A 25,333-nucleotide genomic window follows, 5' to 3' on the forward strand; every position below is an offset into this window, starting at 1 on the left:
ATTATACTGCGACCAGCAATCGCCTCAGCCTGGATGTGCAGTGCTGGGGTGGCTTGGTCGGATTCCCTGACTGAAAATATTGATACCCTGGACAGGGACAATATATTATTGACTATAGAGCATTTAAAGGATACATTTCGATATATGCGAGATGCACAGAGGGATATTTGCACTCTGGCATCAAGAGTAAGTGCGATGTCCATTTCTGCCAGAAGAGGATTATGGACGCGACAGTGGTCAGGGGATGCGGATTCCAAACGGCATATGGAAGTATTGCCGTATAAAGGGGAGGAGTTATTTGGGGTCGGTCTATCGGACCTGGTGGCCACGGCAACGGCTGGAAAATCCACCTTTTTACCCCAAGTCACCTCGCAGCAGAAAAAGATACCGTCTTTTCAGGCTCAGTCCTTTCGTCCCCATAAGGGCAAGCGGGCAAAAGGCCACTCATATCTGCCCCGGGGCAGAGGAAGGGGAAAAAGACTGCAGCAGACAGCCTCTTCCCACGAACAGAAGCCCTCCCCCGCTTCTGCCAAGTCCTCAGCATGACGCTGGGGCCTTACAAGCGGACTCAGGCACGGTGGGGGCCCGTCTCAAGAATTTCAGCGCGCAGTGGGCTCAATCGCAAGTGGACCCCTGGATCCTGCAGGTAGTATCTCAGGGGTACAAATTGGAATTCGAGACGTCTCCCCCTCGCCGGTTCCTGAAGTCTGCTTTACCAACGTCTCCCCCCGACAGGGAGGCGGTATTGGAAGCCATTCACAAGCTGTATTCCCAGCAGGTGATAATCAAGGTACCCCTCCTACAACAGGGAAAGGGGTATTATTCCACGCTGTTTGTGGTACCGAAGCCGGACGGCTCGGTGAGACCCATTTTAAATCTGAAATCCTTGAACACTTACATAAAAAGGTTCAAGTTCAAGATGGAGTCACTCAGAGCAGTGATAGCGAACCTGGAAGAAGGGGACTATATGGTGTCTCTGGACATCAAGGATGCCTACCTCCATGTCCCAATTTGCCCTTCTCACCAAGGGTACCTCAGGTTTGTGGTACAGAACTGTCACTATCAGTTTCAGACGCTGCCGTTTGGATTGTCCACGGCACCCCGGGTCTTTACCAAGGTAATGGCCGAAATGATGATTCTTCTTAGAAGAAAAGGCGTCTTAATTATCCCTTACTTGGACGATCTCCTGATAAGGGCAAGGTCCAGAGAACAGTTAGAGGTCGGAGTAGCACTATCTCAAGTAGTACTACGACAGCACGGATGGATTCTAAATATTCCAAAATCGCAGCTGATTCCGACGACACGTCTGCTGTTCCTAGGGATGATTCTGGACACAGTACAGAAAAAGGTGTTTCTCCCGGAGGAGAAGGCCAAGGAGTTATCCGACCTAGTCAGGAACCTCCTAAGACCAGGCCAAGTGTCAGTACATCAATGCACAAGGGTCCTGGGAAAGATGGTGGCTTCTTACGAAGCGATTCCATTCGGCAGATTCCACGCAAGAACTTTCCAGTGGGATCTGCTGGACAAATGGTCCGGATCGCATCTTCAAATGCATCAGCGGATAACCCTGTCTCCAAGGACAAGGGTGTCTCTCCTGTGGTGGTTACAGAGTGCTCATCTCCTAGAGGGCCGCAGATTCGGCATTCAGGATTGGGTCCTGGTGACCACGGATGCCAGCCTGAGAGGCTGGGGAGCAGTCACACAGGGAAAAAATTTCCAGGGCTTGTGGTCAAGCATGGAAACGTCACTTCACATAAATATCCTGGAACTAAGGGACATTTACAATGCCCGAAGTCAGGCAAGACCTCTGCTTCAGGGTCAGCCGGTGTTGATCCAGTCGGACAACATCACGGCAGTCGCCCACGTAAACAGACAGGGCGGCACAAGAAGCAGGAGGGCTATGATGGAAGTGGCAAGGATTCTTCGCTGGGCGGAGAATCATGTGATAGCACTGTCAGCAGTGTTCATTCCGGGAGTGGACAACTGGGAAGCAGACTTCCTCAGCAGACACGATCTTCACCCGGGGGAGTGGGGACTTCACCCAGAAGTCTTCCACATGATTGTGAACCGTTGGGAAAAACCAAAGGTGGACATGATGGCGTCCCGCCTCAACAAAAAACTGGACAGATATTGCGCCAGGTCATGGGACCCTCAGGCAATAGTTGTGGACGCTCTGGTAACACCGTGGGTGTACCAGTCAGTGTATGTGTTCCCTCCTCTTCCTCTCACACCAAAAGTACTGAGAATCATAAGAAGGAGAGGAGTAAAGACTATACTCGTGGCTCCGGATTGGCCAAGAAGGACTTGGTACCCGGAAATTCAAGAGATGCTCACGGAAGACCCGTGGCCTCTACCTCTAAGAAAGGACCTGCTCCAGCAGGGACCATGTCTGTTCCAAGACTTACCGCGGCTGCGTTTGACGGCATGGCGGTTGAACGCCGGATCCTGAAGGAAAAAGGCATTCCGGATGAAGTCATCCCTACCCTGATCAAAGCCAGGAAGGATGTAACCGTACAACATTATCACCGTATTGGGCGTAAATATGTTGCGTGGTGCGAGGCCAGGAAGGCCCCTACAGAGGAATTTCAACTGGGTCGTTTCCTGCATTTCCTGCAAACAGGACTGTCTATGGGCCTCAAATTGGGGTCCATTAAGGTTCAAATTTCGGCCCTGTCAATATTCTTCCAAAAAGAACTGGCTTCTGTTCCTGAAGTTCAGACTTTTGTCAAGGGAGTACTGCATATACAGCCTCCTTTTGTGCCTCCAGTGGCACCTTGGGATCTCAATGTAGTTTTGGGATTCCTAAAATCACATTGGTTTGAACCACTCACCACTGTGGACTTAAAATATCTCACATGGAAAGTGGTAATGCTGTTAGCCCTGGCTTCAGCCAGGCGTGTCTCAGAATTGGCGGCTTTATCCTATAAAAGCCCTTACCTAATTTTTCATACGGACAGGGCAGAATTGAGGACTCGTCCTCAATTTCTCCCTAAGGTGGTTTCAGCATTTCACTTGAACCAGCCTATTGTGGTGCCTGTGGCTACTAGGGACTTGGAAGACTCCAAGTTGCTGGACGTAGTCAGGGCCCTGAAAATATATGTTTCCAGGACGGCTGGAGTCAGAAAATCTGACTCGCTGTTTATCCTGTATGCACCCAACAAGCTGGGTGCTCCTGCTTCTAAGCAGACTATTGCTCGTTGGATTTGTAGTACAATTCAGCTTGCACATTCTGTGGCAGGCCTGCCACAGCCAAAATCTATAAAAGCCCATTCCACAAGGAAAGTGGGCTCATCTTGGGCGGCTGCCCGAGGGGTCTCGGCTTTACAACTTTGCCGAGCAGCTACTTGGTCAGGGGCAAACACGTTTGCTAAATTCTACAAATTTGATACCCTGGCTGAGGAGGACCTGGAGTTCTCTCATTCGGTGCTGCAGAGTCATCAGCACTCTCCCGCCCGTTTGGGAGCTTTGGTATAATCCCCATGGTCCTTACGGAGTCCCCAGCATCCACTTAGGACGTTAGAGAAAATAAGAATTTACTTACCGATAATTCTATTTCTCATAGTCCGTAGTGGATGCTGGGCGCCCATCCCAAGTGCGGATTGTCTGCAATACTTGTACATAGTTATTGTTACAAAATCGGGTTATTATTGTTGTGAGCCATCTTGTCAGAGGCTCCTTTGTTATCATGCTGTTAACTGGGTTCAGATCACAGGTTGTACGGTGTGATTGGTGTGGCTGGTATGAGTCTTACCCGGGATTCAAAATCCTTCCTTATTGTGTACGCTCGTCCGGGCACAGTATCCTAACTGAGGCTTGGAGGAGGGTCATAGGGGGAGGAGCCAGTGCACACCAGCTAGTCCTAAAGCTTTTACTTTGTGCCCAGTCTCCTGCGGAGCCGCTATTCCCCATGGTCCTTACGGAGTCCCCAGCATCCACTACGGACTATGAGAAATAGAATTATCGGTAAGTAAATTCTTATTTTCTGCCTGAAGGGTCCTGTGGACTCGGCAATGGACAGGTGATGCCGACTCCAAAAAGCACATGGAGGTGTCACCTTACAAGGGTGAGGAATTGTTTGGGGACGGTCTCTCGGACCTAGTTTCCACAGCTACGGCTGGGAAGTCAAACTTTTTGCCATATATTCCCTCACAGCCTAAGAAAGCACCGTATTACCAAATGCAGTCCTTTCGATCACAGAGAAGCAAGAAGGTCAGAGGTGCGTCCTTTCTTGGCAGGGGTAGAGGAAAGAAGCTGCACCATACAGCTAGTTCCCAGGAACAGAAGTCCTCCCCGGCTTCCACTAAATCCACCGCATGACGCTGGGGCTCCACAGGTGGAGCCAGGAGCGGTGGGGGCGCGTCTCCAGAATTTCAGCCACCAGTGGGTTCGCTCACAGGTGGATCCCTGGGCTATACAGATTGTGTCTCAGGGATACAAGCTGGAATTCGAAGTGATGCCCTCTCGCCGTTACCTCAAATCGGCCCTGCCTGCTTCCCCCATAGAAAGGGAAGTAGTGTTAGTTGCAATTCACAAGTTATATCTCCAGCAGGTGGTGGTGAAGGTTCCCCTCCTTCAACAAGGAAGAGGATACTATTCCACAATGTTTGTGGTACCGAAACTGGTTCGGTCAGACACATATTGAATTTAAAATCCCTGAACATTTATCTGAAAAGATTCAAGTTCAAAATGGAATCGCTCAGAGCGGTCATTGCAAGCCTGGAAGAGGGGGATTTTATGGTGTCTCTGGACATCAAGGATGCTTACCTTCATGTCCCCATTTATCCACCTCATCAGGAGTACCTCAGATTTGTGGTACAGGACTGTCATTACCAATTCCAGACGTTGCCGTTTGGGCTCTCCACGGCACCGAGAATATTTACCAAGGTAATGGCGGAAATGATGGTGCTCCTTCGAAAGCAAGGAATCACAATTATCCCATACTTGGACGATCTCCTCATAAAGACGAGGTCCAGAGAGCAATTGCTAATCAGCGTAGCACACTCTCAGGAAGTGTTGCAACAGCACGGCTGGATTCTGAATATTCCAAAGTCGCAGCTGATTCCTACTACGCGTCTGCCTTTTCTGGGCATGATTCTGGACACGGACCAGAAGAAGGTGTTTCTCCCGGTGGAGAAGGCTCAAGAGCTCGTGACTCTAGTCAGAGACTTCTTAAAACCGAAACAGGTGTCGGTGCATCGCTGCACGCGATTCCTGGGAAAGATGGTGGCATCATACGAAGCCATTCCCTTCGGCAGGTTCCATGCGAGGATCTTTCAGTGGGATCTGTTGGACAAGTGGTCCGGATCGCATCTTCAGATGCATCGGCTGATCACCCTGTCCCCGAGGGCCAGGGTGTCTCTTCTGTGGTGGCTGCAGAGTGCTCACCTTCTCGAGGGCCGCAGGTTCGGCTTACAGGACTGGGTCCTGGTGACCATGGATGCGAACCTCCGAGGATGGGGGGCAGTCACTCAAGGAAGAAACTTCCAAGGGTTGTGGACAAGTCAGGAGGCTTGTCTACACATAAATATCCTGGAACTAAGGGCCATATACAACGCCCTGAGTCAAGCGGAGCCAACCGGTGCTGATTCAGTCAGACAACATCACCGCAGTGGCTCATGTAAACCGCCAGGGCGGCACAAGAAGCAGAGTGGCGATGGCAGAAGCCACCAGGATTCTTCGTTGGGCGGAGAATCACGTGCAAGCACTGTCAGCAGTATTCATTCCGGGAGTGGACAACTGGGAAGCAGACTTCCTCAGCAGGCACGACCTCCACCCGGGAGAGTGGGGACTTCATCACGAAGTCTTCACTCAGATTACAAATCGATGGGAACTGCCACAGGTGGACATGATGGCGTCTTGTCTCAACAAAAAGCTACAAAGGTATTGCGCCAGGTCAAGAGACCCTCAGGCGATAGCTGTGGACGCCCTGGTAACACCGTGGGTGTTCCAGTCGGTCTATGTGTTTCCTCCTCTTCCTCTCATACCCAAGGTGCTGAGAATAGTAAGAAAAAGAGGAGTGAGAACAATACTCATTGTTCCAGATTGGCCAAGAAGGACTTGGTACCCGGAACTGCAAGAAATGCTCACAGAGGACCCCATGGCCTCTGCCTCTCAGACAGGACCTGTTGCAACAGGGGCCCTGTCTGTTCCAAGACTTACCGCGGCTGCGTTTGACGGCATGGCGGTTGAACGCAGGAGCCTAGCGGAAAAAGGCATTACAGATGATGTTATTCATACGCTGATAAAGGCTAGGAAGGACGTGACAGCAAAACAATATCACCGTATATGGCGAAAATATGTTGCCTGATGTGAGGCCAGGAAGGCCCCTACAGAGGAATTCCAGCTGGGCCGGCCTACAGTCTGGAGTGACTATGGGCCTGAAGCTGGGGTCCATAAAGGTACAGATTTCGGCCCTATCCATTTTCTTTCAAAAGGTACTGGCTTCTCTTCCTGAAGTTCAGACGTTTGTTAAGGGAGTGCTGCATATTCAGCCCCCTTTTGTGCCACCAGTGGCACCCTGGGATCTTAACGTTGTGTTGGGTTTCCTGAAATCCCACTAGTTTGAGCCACTTAAGACCGTGGAGCTAAAGTATCTCACGTGGAAGGTGGTCATGTTATTGGCCTTAGCTTAGGCTAGGCGTGTGTCAGAATTGGCGGCTTTGTCATGTAAAAGCCCCTATCTGGTTTTCTATATGGACAGGGCAGAATTACGGACTTGTCCGCAATTTCTGCCGAAAGTGGTGTCATCTTTTCATTTGAACCAACCTATTGTGGTGCCTGCGGCTACTCGTGACTTGGAGGATTCCAAGTTGCTTGATGTAGTCAGGGCTTTGAAGATCTATGTAGCCAGGACGGCTGGAGTCAGGAAGACTGACTCGCTTTTTTATCCTGTATGCATCCAACAAGCTGGGTGCTCCTACTTCAAAGCAAACTATTGCTCGCTGGATCTGTAGCACGATTCAGCAGGCTCATTCTGCGGCTGGATTGCCGCATCCAAAATCAGTGAAAGCCCATTCCACAAGGAAAGTGTGCTCTTCTTGGGCTGCTGCCTGAGGGGTCTCGGCATTACAGCTTTGCCGAGCAGCTACTTGGTCGGGTTCAAACACATTTGCTAAGTTCTACAAGTTTGATACCCTGGCTGAGGAGGACCTTGTGTTTGCCCATTCGGTGCTGCAGAGTCATCCGCACTCTCCCGCCCGTTTGGGAGCTTTGGTATAATCCCCATGGTCCTTACGGAGTCCCCAGCATCCACTAGGACGTTAGAGAAAATAAGATTTTACTCACCGGTAAATCTATTTCTCGTAGTCCGTAGTGGATGCTGGGCGCCCGTCCCAAGTGCGGACTTCTTCTGCAATACTTGTATATAGTTATTGCTTATATAAGGGTTATGTTATGGTAGCATCAGGTTTGCCTGATGCTCTGTTGTTGTTCATACTGTTGACTGGGTATGTTATCACAAGTTATACGGTGTGATTGGTGTGGCTGGTATGAGTCTTACCCTGGATTCCAAAATCCTTTCCTTGTAATGTCAGCTCTTCCGGGCACAGTTTCCTTAACTGAGGTCTGGAGGAGGGGCATAGAGGGAGGAGCCAGTGCACACCAGATAGTACTAAATCTTTCTTAGAGTGCCCAGTCTCCTGCGGAGCCCGTCTATCCCCCATGGTCCTTACGGAGTCCCCAGCATCCACTACGGACTACGAGAAATAGATTTACCGGTGAGTAAAATCTTATTATTTTGCCCACAGTAGCATCAAAATACTTGCTTAGGGTTATTACTATTCAATAAATATTCTTTTTTTATTCATCAATATTCGTGTTGCACAATATTTTCATAAGCAGACACCACTGTAGGGGTTGAGCGCTGTTAGGCTTAGCAGCCACTTTGTTTGTGTAGTAGTAAGAGGGTAAGGACACCCGTTAACAAACAGCACATCCCTAACAGTACAGATTCATCACCACAGTGCACAGATTACCCCTGGTATTTTCTTCTTTAAAAAAAAAATCTTTTCATACTTAACGATCCACGTGGACTACGATTGGAACGGTAATCTGGCATGAAGCTGCAAGGGGACACGGTGCCCTAATTGGGGTTCCCGGTCACTCTACGAAGAAAACAACACCAAAAAAACCATTAAAAAACTCATGTCGACCTTTTGACTTGTCGACCTAGACCATGTCGACCCAAAGACCCTGTCGACCTAGAGACCCTGTCGACCTAGTTACTGTCGACCAATAGTGGTCGACCTAGACACTTTCGATCTAGTTACTATCTACCTTCCATACCACACCCTAGGGGCTGGCAGCCATAGATAGAGATGAGCCTTTACCAGCAGGAGAAAGAGCGGGTAAAGATGGTCGCTGAGTAGGAGAGAGCTGTGAGTGAAATGTGCTGGAAAGAGGGCTTAGATAACAAGAGGAAAGAGGGCCCTGCTCTGAAGAGCTAACAATCTAGTGGGAAGGGGCGACAGACAGATGACATGAGGTGCAAGCAAGTGGGAGGGTATCCTGATGGCAGGATGTAAGCAAAGCTGAGATGTTCAAGGCATGAGGCAGGGGGATGGAGGAGCAGCCTCAGGACTGGGTTATGCATTGGAGGGGTGCGCTTTGATGAATAGGTGGGTTTTCAGTGCCTGTTTGAAGCTTTGCAAGGTCGGGGAGAGTCTAATGGAGCAGGGGAGCGCATTCCACTGAAGGGGTGCAGCACGGGCATAGTCTTGAACTCGAGCAAGGGAAGCAGTGACCAAGGTGGTGGAGAGATATGCCCGTATTCTGCTTTACCCGTGGTGTGTATAGTACCAGCTGCGTGACAGTATTAGTGCCATAAATGAAAACAAAGCAGAAAGACAAATTGTTAATGGTGGTTTAACCAAAAGCCCCAACTCTGCGTGTACCTAACAAAGAAAATCCCGGGGATATTGTTCATCGTTTGATCAAAACACTTGAGCCTGCAGCTGGGGCGGATCTAGACTCTTCTTTTTGGGGGGTGCCGTTTAATGCTGGGTACACACTGATAGATATATCTGCAGATTAATTGATCTGCAAATATATCTACAGACGGTCCAGGCAGTGTGTTGTTCATACACATTGCGCGATCCGTAGGGACTGACATCACAAACTGGGCGGGCGTTTACATGCGCCAACCCAGTTGTGCTGTCAATCACCGCCGACGTCACCCCAGACAGATCCGATGATATTGAGATGAGGGTTCTGTTGGGGCCATATCATCACTTCCAGGACTCCTTGTTCTTCTTTGTGCTGATGATAGTTCTTAATGCCATTGGCTGTATGTCTGGAGTCGTTGTCCTGCTGCAGAATACATTTGGAGCCAATCAGATGACTCCCTGATGGTATTGCTTGAAGCACAAAGAAACGGGCTGTCTGACATGATTTATTAAAAATTAAGTTTTATACTTACTAGTGGTTTTTGTGCCCCGGGCAAGAGAGTACTTTTCTTTCCTTTGTTAGCTCTCAGGTTCTGCAGTTTATCACTGCGTTCCTCTCTTTCTTGTTGCCCCAGTCAGGTGATAGAGGGACAGTGTAGCTGCGCTAAACTCTACAGTGTATAATAGCTGCTGACCAGATGCTCTAATAGTTACTGTCTTACGTACACTATCCACGTGATGAAATGTCATAGGCTCAGTAACATAATGTATGTGTGGTTTGATGAAACACTATGGGGGACATTTACTAAGCAGTGATAAGAGCGGAGAAGTGAGCCAGTGGAGAAGTTGCCCATGGCGACCAATCAGCACTGAAGTAACATCTATAATTTGCATACTATAAAATGATACAGAGCTGCTGATTGGTTGATGGGGCAACTTTTCCACTGGCTCACTTCTCCGCTCTTATCACTGCTTAGTAAATGTCCCCCTTAGTCACCTGTTTATGTTTAGTGAAAGTACCGTTATTAGGCCAAGTGTCACGGCGACGCCAGGTGCCCGTGTGTATTAAGTTGTCATTTATGGTGTTGCGGGTTACTAATGCTGTGCTGAATGTGCGCTGTTCCCTGCCGCAGGTTATCACACATCTGTATTCGGCGTGTACAGCGACTGTCTCCTAGACAACCTGCCTAACCTGAAGAACAATGGCTGTACGGTGGACGTGATCCCGGCCTTACCACGGCTACAGATTAGCACCTCTCTTCCCAGGTAAGTCCTCACTAAGTTCCGTACCAGAGACCGCAGAGTACACGGCAGACGTACTGTGTGTTGTCTTACACCTGTGTCCTTCATCAGTATCCAGAATCCATAGCATTACGCCACCATAGTATGTAACATCTATGGATATTGGTAAGCTCATCACGTGGCTCGTATTCCGATTATCCTCCCTAAATTCCATCACAGAAGACGTGTCATGATATAGGGAACATCGGTCTAGGCTTCATTTGGATATTATTTATTTATTTATTAACAGTTTCTTATATAGCGCAGCAAATTCCATTGCGCTTTACAATCGGAAATAATAATATAACAAAACTGGGTAGTAACAAAATAGAGGTAGGAGGGCCCTGCTCGCAAGCTTACAATCTATAGGGACATAGGCATGGGTACTCAAGGGTAGGTGCTACCTATTGCATAGTTGTTTGCCAGATTGCAAAGGTTCTTGGTGGGCTGTATGATATGGACATACAGCAATGAGGAACCGGGGTCGGGAAGAAGGGAAAGTGAAGAATGAGAAGACATGGACTGTGCAGAGTGGATGAAATATTCTTCAACTATTTGTGTATTGTATTCTGTTATTGATATTTAGGGGTGCACCGGAGCACAACTATACCTGGATAGGTAGCCAGAGTGCTGGGGCGTTTGGATCTGATATATCTATTTATCGATCGATCGATATATATATAGATAAGTAAATCACTTTTTTTTGTAATTCTTTTAAAATCTACTTATTGTAAGCTTCGCGAGCAGGGTCTTCCTACCCCTGACTGTTTTATATTACCCAGTTTTGTCTTATCATTTGTGTATTGTGGTTATAAATTGTAGTTGGTGGTGGTGGTGTGGACCGTCACTGTCTTTTCTATCTCATAACATTTGGTCAAATAATAGTGTCATTGTGTATATGCAGGTATTATTGTGGTTTATGTATTAGCACTTATTGCGCAGCCCTGTACAGAGGATATACAGCATCAGCACAATTGGATTTTAGTGTAACCTCACAACCTCGCTATCCTACCGGGGAACACGCGGAGGAAACATACAAACTCCACCCAGAGTCATGATCAGAAATCACCGCAAGAGGCCAGTGCTGGGAGGCAGCGTTGCCAGCCACTGAATAGCAGTGAGGGGAGGGTTACCAAGGTGTAGTGGATTAGTGTTATGGGGCTTGGAAGAAGGTCGGGCTTGTTTAGAACATAATTATAATTTACACTTATGCATGGAAAAGGCTTATCTCCATTATGAATGAAGATCAGATTGAAGGTCAGCATTTTATGATGTATTATATACATATTATGTCATTGCAGATCTGCTCACGCTCTCCAGCCGTCCAACGATGATGTATCCACCCATGTGTCTGTTCAGATGTATAACGGAGAGACACAAAAGCTTCTGATAAAGTTGGAGAACATCGGAACAGAACCCCTGGAGAAACTAGAGGTCTCCTCAAAGACGGTCAATAACAAAGGTAGGTGGATCTTATGACCTCAGTATTCCTCTGTTTTAGAGGCCATCCGATAAAACGTCTTCCTGTGTCTTGTCTATATAGCAGCGTCCTCCAAATGTTACTAGTTTATATTATGTAAATCCAATAGATGAATTTATCGGTGTCCTTGGCTGGAGCCTGGTGCATTAGTCCTTCAGGACTTGGGGAACACGTACAAACAGAAGAGGACGTGGGCGGGGTTAGAGCAATGTCTATCCAATCAGAGCATTCGACTGGGCAGCAGCACAGATTATTTCAGCAGCGCCTAATGGGGGGGCATTGCATAGGTAGGTTTGACATGACAGAAGCTGGACCCACATATGGACAGTCCGATATGCAGACGTCTTTGATAGCAGAATAGGGTCCTGGTAGACCAGCACTGGGAGATTATGGTGTCAGTGCGCCTTCTATATGATACAGCGTATACACCCCCAGCGTGTTTCCTCACCCTTCTATATGCTTCTAGCGTGTGATGTACAAGTCACCGCGCTGCCTTATGCTAGAGCTAAAAACGGCCGCAGATGATCCAAGGTTTAACCCAGAGGTTCTCAAACTCGGTCCTCGGGGGCCCACACAGTGCATGTTTTGCAGGTAACCCAGCAGGTGCACAGGTGTATTAATTACTCACTGACACATTTTAAAAGGTCCACAGGTGGAGCTAATTATTTCACTTGCGATTCTGTGAGGAGACCTGCAAAACATGCACTGTGTGGGGTCCTGAGGACAGAGTTTGAGAACCTCTGGTTTAACCCATGAAGATGTTCTTTTCTGTAATTAGTTCAAGGGTCTGGTTTTCATTGTTGCAGTGATTTAATTTAAACACTAATCCCCAAACATTGTAGCAGCGCAGCACGCCATCGCTGCACCGCTTGGCAGTTGCGGCACTGACATTTGGTAACTGCGGTAATAGATGTGGACAGAAGTTTTCCCCGCATTCAGCATTTAGCTACAAAGTACTAAATGCCTGATAGACATATAACTATGAAAACCATTTCCAGGAATTCTCTTATTGGTTAATCTACAAAAATAAAAAATAATCGTTTCATTTCTACATTGAGAAGTAAATGAGTCGGTGATCTTATATCCCAGAAATGTGTTTCCCAGAGGACTGGAACATGCTGAGGGTGAGGCACGAGGCTTGGTTTATAACGTTTGTGCTGAGTGAGAGCTCTGACACTTTTATATTGCATGCTGGGGACTATATTGGTTTCCTGATCTATTTCAGGAGGTGTCCTGGGTCTATTTGTTTGGCACGTCTCTACGATATTGGTTTTTTGGGCCATTGACCCCCTCTCTAAACGAGCTGAGATATCAAGTAGTGTATCTAGACTCTAAATGCAATCTGCAATAGAAAAACACTGCAAACAACCGTATACGGGATAAAAGTGAATGTTAAGGGAGATGTACACATAAATAAATATTTCTCTATCGTCCTAGTGGATGCTGAGGTTCCTGAAAGGACCATGGGGGAATAGCGGCTCCGCAGGAGACAGGGCACAAAAAGTAAAGCTTTTCCAGATCAGGTGGTGTGCACTGGCTCCTCCCCCTATGACCCTCCTCCAGACTCCAGTTAGATTTTTGTGCCCGGCCGAGAAGGGTGCAATCTAGGTGGCTCTCCTAAAGAGCTGCTTAGAGAAAGTTTAGCTTAGGTTTTTTATTTTACAGTGAGTCCTGCTGGCAACAGGATCACTGCAACGAGGGACTGAGGGGAGAAGAAGTGAACTCACCTGCGTGCAGGATGGATTGGCTTCTTGGCTACTGGACATTAGCTCCAGAGGGACGATCACAGGTACAGCCTGGATGGTCACCGGAGCCGCGCCGCCGGCCCCCTTGCAGATGCTGAAGTTAGAAGAGGTCCAGAATCGGCGGCTGAAGACTCTGACAGTCTTCTAAAGGTAGCGCACAGCACTGCAGCTGTGCGCCATTTTCCTCTCAGCACACTTCACACGCTGTCACTGAGGGTGCAGGGCGCTGGGGGGGGGCGCCCTGGGAGGCAAATGTAAACCTATATACTGGCTAAAAATACCTCACATATAGCCCCCAGAGGCTATATGGAGATATTTAACCCCTGCCAAACTTCATTAAAGAGCGGGAGACGAGCCCGCCGTAAAAGGGGCGGGGCCTATCTCCTCAGCACACAGCGCCATTTTTTCTCTCACAGAAAGGCTGGAGAGAAGGCTCCCAGGCTCTCCCCTGCACTGCACTACAGAAACAGGGTTTAAACAGAGAGGGGGGGCACAAATTGGCGATATAAATATATATATATAAAGATGCTATTAGGGAGAAACACTTATATAAGGTTGTCCCTATGTAATTATAGCGTTTTTTGGTGTGTGCTGGCAAACTCTCCCTCTGTCTCTCCAAAGGGCTAGTGGGGTCCTGTCCTCTGTCAGAGCATTCCAGGTGTGTGTGCTGTGTGTCGGTACGTGTGTGTCGACATGTATGAGGACGATGCTGGAGGAGGCGGAGAAATTGCCTGTAATGGTGATGTCACTCTCTAGGGAGTCGACACCGGAATGGATGGCTTATTTAGGGAATTACGTGAGAATGTCAACACGCTGCAAGGTCGGTTGACGACATGAGACGGCCGACAAACAATTAGTAACGGTCCAGGCGTCTCAGAAACACCGTCAGGGTTTTTTTATAAAAAACGCCCATTTACCTCAGTCGGTCGACACAGACACAGACACGGACACTGAATCCAGTGTCGACGGTGAATAAACAAACGTATTCCTCATTAGGGCCACACGTTAAGGGCAATGAAGGAGCTGTTACATATTTCTGATACTACAAGTACCACAAAAAAGGGTATTATGTGGAAGTGAAAAAACTACCTGTAGTTTTTCCTGAATCAGATAAAATAAAATGAAGTGTGTGATGATGCGTGGGTTTACCCCGATAGCAAATATTGGCGTTATACCTTTTCCCGCCAGAAGTTAGGGCGCGTTGGGAAACACCCATTAGGGTGGATAAGGCACTCACACGCTTATCAAGTGGCGTTACCGTCTCCAAATACGGCCGCCCTCAAGGAGCCAGCTGATAGGCAGCTGGAAAAATATCCTAAAAAGTATATACACACAGACGGTGGTTATACTGCGACCAGCGATCGCCATCAGCCTGGAGATGCAGTGCTGGGTTGGCTTGGTCGAATTCCCTGACTAAAAATATTTTATTGATATAGAGCATTTAATAGGATGCATTCTATATATATGTATGCGAGATGCACAGAGGGATATTTGCACTCTGGCATCAAGATAAGTGCGTTGTCCATATCTCCCAGAAGATGTCATGGACACGACAGTGGTCAGGTGATACAGATCCCATACGGCACATGGAAGTATTGCCGTATAAAGGGAAGGAGTTATTTGGGGTCGGTCCGTCGGACCTGGGGGCCACGGCCACAGCTGGGAAATCCAACCTTTTTTACCCCAAGTTACATCTCAGCAGAAAAAGACACTGTCTTTTCAGCCTCAATCCTTCCGTTCCCATGTGGGCAAGCGGGCAAAAGGCCAGTCATATCTGCCCAGACATAGAGGAAAGGGAAGTAGACTGCAGCAGGCAGCCCCTTCCCAGGAAAAGAAGCCCTCCACCAGTGGGGGGGTAGTCTCAAGAGTCTCAGCGCGCAGTGGGATCACTCGCAAGTTGACCCCTAGATCATACAAGTATTATCCCAGGGGTACAGATTGGAGAGTCGAGACATTTTTTCCTCGCAGGTTCCTGAAGCCTGCTTTACCAACGGCTCCCTCCGACAAGGAGGCAGTATTGGGAAAAAATTCACAAGCTGTATTTCCAGCAGGTGATAATCAAAGTACCCCTCCTACAACAAGGAAAAGGGTATTAGTCCTCCACACTATATTGTGGTACTGAAGCCAGACGGCTTGGTGAGACATAGTCTAAATCTGAAATCTTTGAACACTTACATAAAAAGGTTCAAATCAAGATGGAGTCACTCAGAGCAGTGATAGAGAACCGGAAAAAAGGGGACTATATGGTGTCCCTGGACATCAAGGATTACCTCCATGTCCAAATTTGCCCTTCTCAACAAGGGTACCTCTGGTTCGTGATACAGAACTGTCAATATCAGTTTCAGACGCTGCCGTTGAATTATCCACGGCACCCCGGGCCTTTACCAAGGTAATGGCCGAAAAGATGATTCTTAAAAGAAGAAAGGCATCTAAATTATCCCTTACTTGGACGATATCCTGAAAGGGACAAGTTTCCAGAGAACAGTTGGAGGTCGGAAAAGAACTATCTAAAGTAGTTCTACGACAGCACGAGTGGATTCTAAATATTCCAAAAATCGCAGCTGTTTTCCGATGATACGTCTGCTGTTCCTAGGAATGATTCTGGGCATAGTCCAGAAAGAGGTATTTCTCCTGGAGGGGAAAGCCAGGGAGTTATCCGACCTAGTCAGAAACCTCCTAAATCCAGGCCAAGTATCAGTGCATCAATGCACAGGAGTCCTGGGAAAAATGGTGGCTTCTTACGAAGCGATTCCATTCGGCAGATCTCACGCAAAAACTTTTCAGGGGGATTTGCTGGACGAATGGTCCGGATCGCATCTTCAGATGCATCAGCGGATAACCCTGTCTCCAAGGACAAGGGTGTCTCTTCTGTGGGGGCTGCAGAGTGCTCATCTTCTAGAGGGCAGCACATTCAGCATTCAGGACTGTGTTCTGGTGACCACGGATGCCAGCCTGAGAGGCTGGGGAACAGTCACACAAGGAAGAAATTTCCAAGGAAGTGTGGTCAAGTCTGGAGATTTCTCTCCACATGAATATACTGGAGCTAAGGGCAATTTACGATGCTCTGAGCCTAGGAAGACCTCTGCTTCAAAGTCAACCGGTGCTGATCCAGTAGGACATCATCATGGCAGTCGCCCACGTAAACAGACGGGGCGGCACAAGAAGCAGGAGGGCAATGACAGCAAGGATTCTTCGCTGGGCGAAAGATCATGTGATAACACTGTCAGCAGTGTTCATTCCGGGAGTGGACAACTAGGAAGATTTCCTCAGCATAAATGAATTCCACCCGGAAAAGTGGGAACTTCATCTGGAAGTTTCCACATGTTTGTAAACCGTTGGGAAAGACCAAAGGTGGTTATGATGGCGTCCCACATGAAGCGCCAGGTCTAGAGACCCTCATGCAATAGCTGGGACGCTCTGGTAACACCGTGGGTGTACCAGTCGGTGTATGTGTTCCCTCCTCTGCCTTTCATACCCAGTGTATGGAGAATGATAGGAAGGAGAGGAGTAAGAACTATACTCGTGGTTCCGGTTTGGGCCAAGAAGAACTTGGTACCCGGAACTTCAAGAGATACTAGAAAGGATCTTGATTCAGCAAGAATCATGTCTGTTCCGTGACTTACCGCAGCTGCGTTGACGCCAGGGCGGGTGAACGCCGGATCCTAAGGGAAAAAGGCATTCCGGAAGAGGTCATCCCTACCCTGGTCAGAGCCAGGAAGGAGGTGACCGCACAACATTATCACCGCTTAGGTGAAAATATGTTCCATGGTGTGAGGCCAGGAAGGCTCCACGGAAGAATTTCAACTAGGTTAATTCCTACATTTCCTGCAAGCAGGAGTGTATATGGGTCTCAAATTGGGGTCCATTAAGGTTCAAATTTCGACCGGTCGATTTTCTTCCAGAAAGAAATTGGCTTCAGTTCCTGAAGTCCAGAAGTTGTTAAGGGAGTACTGCATATACAACCCCTTTTTGATGTCTCCAGTGGCACTGGGCGATCTCAACGTAGTTTGGGATTCCTAAAATCACATTGTTTTAAACAGCTCAAATCTGTGGATTTGATATATCTCACATGGAAAGTGACCATGCTGTTGGTCCTGGCCTCGGCCAGGCGAGTGTCAGAATTGGCGGCTTTATCTCACAAAGCCATATCTGATTGTCCATTCGGACAGAGCAAAGCTGTGGACTCGTCCCCAGTTTCTCCCTAAGGTGGTGTCAGCGTTTCACCTGAACCAGCTTATTGTGGTGCCTGCGGCTACTAGGGACTTGGAGGACTCCAAGTTGCTGGATGTTGTCAGGGCCCTGAAAATATAGTTCCAGGTCGGCTGGAGTCAGGAAATCTGACTTGCTGTTTATCCTGTATGCACCCAACAAGCTGGGTGCTCCTGCTTCTAAGCAGACTATTGCTCGTTGGATTTGTAGTACAATTCAGCTTGCACATTCTGGGGCAGGCTTGCCACAAAAAAAAATATGTAAATGCCCATTCCACAAGGAAGGTGGGCTCATCTTGGGCGGCTGCCCGAGGGGTCTCGGCATTACAACTCTGCCGAGCAGCTACGTGGTCGGGGGAGAACACGTTTGTAAAATTTTACAAATTTGATACCCTGGCAAAAGAGGACCTGGAGTTCTCTCATTCGGTGCTGCAGAGTCATCCGCACTCTCCCGCCCGTTTGGGAGCTTTGGTATAATCCCCATGGTCCTTTCAGGAACCCCAGCATCCACTAGGACGATAGAGAAAATAAGAATTTACTTACCGATAATTCTATTTCTCGGAGTCCGTAGTGGATGCTGGGCGCCCATCCCAAGTGCGGATTATTCTGCAATACTTGTACATAGTTATTGTTACAAAAATCGGGTTATTGTTGTAGGAAGCCGTCTTTCAGAGGCTCTTTTTGTTATCATACTGTTAACTGGGTTTAGATCACAAGTTGTACGGTGTGATTGGTGTGGCTGGTATGAGTCTTACCCGGGATTCAAAATCCTCCCTTATTGTGTACGCTCGTCCGGGCACAGTACCTAACTGGAGTCTGGAGGAGGGTCATAGGGGGAGGAGCCAGTGCACACCACCTGATCTGGAAAAGCTTTACTTTTTGTGCCCTGTCTCCTGCGGAGCCGCTATTCCCCCATGGTCCTTTCAGGAACCCCAGCATCCACTACGGACTCCGAGAAATAGAATTATCGGTAAGTAAATTCTTATTATATATATATATATATATATTTCTCTGACGTCCTAGTGGATGCTGGGACTCCGTCAGGACCATGGGGAATAGCGGCTCCGCAGGAGACAGGGCACAAAATTTAAAAGTTTGACCACTAGGTGGTGTGTACTGGCTCCTCCCCCTATGACCCTCCTCCAAGCCTCAGTTAGGTTTTTGTGCCCGTCCGAGCAGGGTGCAATCTAGGTGGCTCTCCTAAAGAGCTGCTTAGAAAAAGTTTGTTAGGTTTTTTATTTTCAGTGAGTCCTGCTGGCAACAGGCTCACTGCAACGAGGGACTTAGGGGAGAAGAAGTGAACTCACCTGCGTGCAGGATGGATTTGCTTCTTAGGCTACTGGACACTAGCTCCAGAGGGACGATCACAGGTACAGCCTGGATGGGTCACCGGAGCCGCGCCGCCGACCCCCTTGCAGATGCCGAATAGAGAAGAGGTCCAGAAACCGGCGGCAGAAGACGTCTCAGTCTTCATGAGGTAGCGCACAGCACTGCAGCTGTGCGCCATTGCTCTCCGCACACTTCACACCAGCGGTCACTGAGGGTGCAGGGCGCTGGGGGGGGCGCCCTGGGCAGCAATGTAATATACCTATTCTGGCTAAAATATATCACATATAGCCCCTGGGGCTATATGGATGTATTTAACCCCTGCCAGGTTCCAAAAAAACCGGGAGAAGAAGCCCGCCGAAAAGGGGGCGGGGCCTATTCTCCTCAGCACACAGCGCCATTTTCCTGCCCAGCTCCGCTGCGAGGAAGGCTCCCAGGACTCTCCCCTGCACTGCACTACAGAAACAGGGTAAAAACAGAGAGGGGGGGCACTTATTGGCGATATTTATAATATTTGAGCTGCTATAAAGGGAACACACTTATTAAGGTTGTCCCTATATATATTTATAGCGCTTGGGTGTGTGCTGGCAAACTCTCCCTCTGTCTCCCCAAAGGGCTAGTGGGGTCCTGTCTTCTATCAGAGCATTCCCTGTGTGTCTGCTGTGTGTCGGTACGTGTGTGTCGACATGTATGAGGACGATGTTGGCGTGGAGGCGGAGCAATTGCCTGTAATGGTGATGTCACCCCCTAGGGAGTCGACACCAGAATGGATGGCTTTGTTTATGGAACAGACACTGACACTGAATCCAGTGTCGACGGTGAAGAAACAAACGTATTTTCCAGTAGGGCCACACGTTATATGATCACGGCAATGAAGGAGGCTTTGCATATCTCTGATACTGCAAGTACCACAAAAAGGGGTATTATGTGGGGTGTGAAAAAACTACCGATAGTTTTTCCTGAATCAAAGGAACTGAATGAAGTGTGTGATGAAGCGTGGGTTACCCCAGATAGAAAACTGCTAATTTCAAAGAAGTTATTGGCATTATACCCTTTCCCGCCAGAGGTTAGGGCGCGCTGGGAAACACCTCCTAGGGTGGATAAGGCGCTCACACGCTTATCAAAGCAAGTGGCGTTACCGTCTCCTGATACGGCCGCCCTCAAGGATCCAGCTGATAGGAGGCTGGAGAATACATTAAAAAGTATATACACACATACGGGTGTTATACTGAGACCAGCAATCGCCTCAGCCTGGATGTGCAGTGCTGGCGTGGCTTGGTCGGAGTCACTGTCTGAAAATATTGATACCCTGGATAGGGACAGTATTTTACTGACTATAGAGCAGTTAAAGGATGCATTTCTTTATATGCGAGATGCACAGAGAGATATTTGCACTCTGGCATCAAGAGTAAGTGCGATGTCCATATCTGCCAGAAGAAGTTTATGGACGCGCCAGTGGTCAGGTGATGCGGATTCCAAACGACATATGGAAGTATTGCCGTATAAGGGGGAGGAATTATTTGGGGTCGATCTATCGGATCGGGTGGCCACGGCAACGGCCGGAAAATCCACCTTTTTACCCCAGGTCACCTCCCAGCAGAAAAAGCCGCAGGCTTTTCAGCCGCAGTCCTTTCGTTCCTATAAGAACAAACGAGCAAAAGGACATTCCTATTTGCCCCGAGGCAAAGGAAAGGGTAAGAGACTGCAACAAGCAGCTCCTTCCCAGGAGCAGAAGCCCTCCCCGGCTTCTACAAAGGCGTCAGAATGACGCTGGGACCTTACAAGCAGACTCAGGGGCGGTGGGGGGTCGCCTCAAACATTTCAGCGCACAGTGGGCTCACTCGCAGGTGGACCCCTGGATCCTGCAGGTAGTATCTCAGGGTTACAGGTTGGAATTCGAGAAGTCCCCTCCTCGCCGTTTCCTAAAGTCTGCTTTGCCAACGTCTCCCTCCGACAGGGCGACGGTATTGGAGGCCATTCACAAGCTGTATTCTCAGCAGGTGATAGTCAAGGTACCCCTCCTACACCAAGGGTACCTCAGGTTAGTGGTCCAAAACTGTCATTATCAGTTTCAGACGCTGCCGTTTGGATTGTCCACAGCACCCCGGGTCTTTACCAAGGTAATGGCCGAAATGATGATCCTTCTTCGAAGAGAAGGCGTCTTAATTATCCCTTACTTGGACGATCTCCTGATAAGGGCAAGATCCAGAGAACAGCTGGAGGTCGGAGTAGCACTAACCCAAGTAGTGCTCCAACAACACGGGTGGATTCTGAATTTTCCAAAATCCCAACTGATCCCGACGACACGTCTGTTGTTCCTAGGGATGATTCTGGACACTGTTCAGAAAAAGGTATTTCTTCCGGAGGAGAAAGCCAGGGAGTTATCCGATCTAGTCAGGAACCTCCTAAAACCAGGAAAAGTATCTGTGCATCAATGCACAAGAGTCCTGGGAAAAATGGTAGCTTCTTACGAAGCGATTCCATTCGGCAGATTCCATGCACGAACTTTTCAGTGGGATCTGCTGGACAAATGGTCCGGATCGCATCTGCAGATGCATCAGCGGATAAAATTGTCCACAAGGACAAGAGTGTCTCTGCTATGGTGGTTGCAGAGTGCTCATCTGTTAGAGGGCCGCAGATTGGGCATACAGAACTGGGTCCTAGTGACCACGGATGCCAGCCTGAGAGGCTGGGGAGCGGTCACACAGGGAAGAAACTTCCAGGGCGTGTGGTCAAGCCTGGAGACGTCTCTTCACATAAATATACTGGAGCTAAGAGCAATCTACAATGCTCTAAGCCTGGCAAAACCTCTGCTTCAGGGTCAGCCGGTGTTGATTCAGTCGGACAACATCACGGCAGTCGCCCACGTAAACAGACAGGGCGGCACAAGAAGCAGGAGGGCAATGGCAGAAGCTGCAAGGATTCTCCGCTGGGCAGAAAATCATGTGTTAGCACTGTCGGCTGTGTTCATCCCGGGAGTGGACAACTGGGAAGCAGACGTCCTCAGCAGACACGATCTGCACCCGGGAGAGTGGGGACTTCATCCAGAAGTCTTCCACATGATTGTGGTCCATTGGGAAAGACCAATGGTGGACATGATGGCGTCCCGCCTCAACAAAAAACTGGACAGGTATTGCGCCAGGTCAAGAGACCCTCAGGCAATAGCTGTAGACGCTGACAATGCTAAATTCCCTTGTCGTATAAACAACCCTTTATGAAGTCTAAGAACACTGTACGCTGTTTACTTAAGAAGTACCGTAATGGTACGCTAGTTGCGTAACGATCGCTCAGCCGTAGGCGAGACGCTCAAGCGTCACGTTCGCTCACGGCCCAGTGATCACAGGACACGTTATTGGCTATGACTAGAGTAATGATTCGCTATGGCGTAGCGGACGCTCGAGACCACGAGGAGATCACCAGCGGCGCAGACGCTCACAACGCTATACCTTTATGTCTAAACCTTATACCAATGAAATACACGGAATACCTTAATGTGAGTACAGGGTGTAAGTGCAACCTTGTGTAACCTGACTAACTACAAAGCTGCTTGAGCGTCACCGACGCTCAAGTGAACACTTAACACTATAGGAAATACACAGATACTGGTTTAGGGTCCAAAGCCTATTAACTGTATTATATCTAGTATACTTGTAAAAAGGGGATAACAGTACAAATGATACACTACAATATAACAAAGACTTCCTAACCAAAATACAATACTATCTAATACAATACAATACTAGTCTAGGGGAGATACGAGAGAAAGAGAAGGGAAAGAGAGAGAGAGAGAGAGAGACAGAGAGAGAGAGACGGAGAGAGATGAGAGAAATTGGCTCACAGAAAGACAATGATTACGGAGAGAAACTTACGCACAAGGGTAAACGATCGCATGCGCCTGGACATCCAGCACCCGATTTTCAGCAATGAGAACCGTTGAAGAGTGAGAGCTGGATGTGGTCGGCTTGCCTATTTATGCCCCACACACAATGCAATCTCATAGTCCCTACAATCCCATTGTCCATTGGATGAAGGAATTCGACCCTGTATCACAACAAAAGGTCATAGGTTGATTCATACAGGTGGGCTGTGACGATTTCAAACAGCTCAGGTGGGTGGGGAACTAGGTTTCCCGCCGCATACCTGAGTATGAGTAAATAGTAGAAATGGACATAAACTTCTTATGTCCATAACTATTCGCACGAGCGATTAATACGCTCCAAACCAACACCGGAATATTGCTAATTAAATACTCTTCCGATGGGTACCAAACACTGCTGTATGATTCCTGTTAGACCCTTCGTACGATACAAAGAGGGATTCCTTAGCTCAGGGACCTTCTATATTAACCAAACTTTCAGAAACTATCAAAGGGATCATGATCTATAAACTACATTAATTGTGAAAATATGTAACGAATGAGTCGCACGTTACGAATACATAAACTCTACCGTAAATACGCATACCGCGCCTGCGAGTGCACGCTATTGCGGGTATGCGCCTTCACGGGAGAGCGTACGCATGCGCAGCACGGACCAGTGTGCGGTGCAAATATGGCAACGTGCATAGAGACATTTTTCTGACTTTGACAGTCCACCCTTTGGCAGTCAATAATAACTGCCACAAAACATTTAAGGAGAAAAATGCAAGTCAGGGGTTAATTGATTTCCATGGTGGGGTAAGGAAGAAGAGGGGAGTAGGTGTGAAGAGGGTATGACCTAGTGAGAAAGTAGAAGCATGTGTGTATGAGTCCATGTTTGGAGGGTCATGTATCATCGTGCCGTACGTGTGGTAAATCAAGCTTCGAGGTATTGCGAAGTATACATTTGAATTCCTTCTTATCCTGTGGTACAGGTCTGTGGATGGGCTGTCAAACTTTACCGAGCTCTTTTCGGATTTTGAACAAAATGGGGAGCACATTTTAGTTGATGATACATGAATGGGGGAGGTATGTGGTTGCTGATATCTGTGCCTGTATTCCCTATCGTCTATGTGTGTCATTACCTGAGGGTTGTAGAGATGAAGATAAAGAACACTTATGGAAAATGCAATGATATTCTATGTCAGGGAAATGTACATCTGTCGTCGAAGTTGTGTTCGGTATCTGTTGAGAGTCGTCTTCTTTGCGCTGTATTGCTCCTTGGGCATGAGCAAATAGCTTTGTCTGAGCCATCGGATTTACAAAAAAATGTTGGGCTAGCGTGAGTTTAAATGTACTAGGGAAACTGGGGATCCATGGCAAAGTTCATCAAGTGTCCATTTCTCAAGTGGTCAAAACTTCATCTTTGGTGCTTGTCTGTTGTCTGTATAGCGTCTCGTCAACTTCCTCGTCCAAGGGGGTCTTTGTATCTTGGAGAAAAGCAGAAAAACAGGTGAAAGAAACGGACCGTATAATCGCATTTTCATCACATTCTGGTTTCTATCATTGGGTCATAAATCAAATCCAGGTTAATTACAGTTTCCTCGCTCCTCAAGCTCATCACTCTTGTACTTTGTTTGCACCTCATTAAAGCCTGCCCGCATCTAAATATCAATCCAATCGATATAACGACACCCAAGATACATAGTAGAAACTTTCCAACATCCATTATGACTCCTTGAGCCCAGTCTCCCAAACCGGAGAACCAATTTCGCGGGTTCAACCATGACACCCAACCAGTCAGCTCATTTCCTACAGCAGCAAGGGTGAGATTGTGTTTCCGACGAAATTCCCACTTTAATTGCAGAATATCGTCCATCTTTTGGTCTATGACCTCTACCGGATCCTCGGTGCTATTCGTGATATAAGTGCAACACTTTATGCCGTACTGTGTTGCCAATGTAACACAATATCCGCCTGTTACTGCTGTAAGATAATTAAGAACCATCCTATGCTGAACTAGTTCTGTTTTGTAAGCTTGAAGTTCTCTTCCAGTGTATCTAAACGTGTCATCATACATTTCAGTGATATTATCTAACAAATTGGCGAGTGCGGAAATGTATCTATAATTCATCACTCCCCGAGCGGTACGAGTGAAATCTAACGCTACCAGAACCTGAATCCCGGTGGATTCATGGATAAGATCAGAGGCCGGATGCTCTAACCTTTCTGACAGTTGTCTTTTAACTCGGTGCTCGTAATGAGTGTGAGTATAAGGAGCTTGGGCACCACGGTGTATGTCCTTCATTTTGTCATGTGTAACAGTCATCACTTCAGGCAATACTTTTCCAATATAACACAATCCTTCAGAGTTTGGGGCAAGCCACTTGTACGCCTTTCTCCCGCATATGAAATATGCATCATCGGGGAGAACATATGGGACGGAGAAGGACATGACCATGTTACAAACCTTCCAGGTGAAATCTCCTGACCCTAATTCTTCCATCTGCCTAATGCACGTATCAGTTTGTACGATATGTGCACAGTATCCTGGT

General features: G+C 48.0%; 1 protein-coding gene across 2 annotated transcripts in view; it reads left to right on the top strand.

Annotated features, from left to right (window-relative positions):
* Nucleotides 1-25,333, top strand: part of TRAPPC9 (trafficking protein particle complex subunit 9) — a 1,110,831-nt gene that overhangs the window by 183,407 nt on the left and 902,091 nt on the right. For both annotated transcript variants that reach the window (XM_063921220.1, XM_063921221.1), the window contains exons 14-15: nucleotides 10,016-10,148; nucleotides 11,465-11,625. In XM_063921220.1, coding sequence (XP_063777290.1) covers nucleotides 10,016-10,148; nucleotides 11,465-11,625 — 294 coding nt within the window. The remainder of the gene's footprint in view (nucleotides 1-10,015; nucleotides 10,149-11,464; nucleotides 11,626-25,333) is intronic.

The sequence above is a fragment of the Pseudophryne corroboree genome, chromosome 5 (assembly GCF_028390025.1).
Source record: "Pseudophryne corroboree isolate aPseCor3 chromosome 5, aPseCor3.hap2, whole genome shotgun sequence".
NCBI lineage: Eukaryota > Metazoa > Chordata > Amphibia > Anura > Myobatrachidae > Pseudophryne > Pseudophryne corroboree.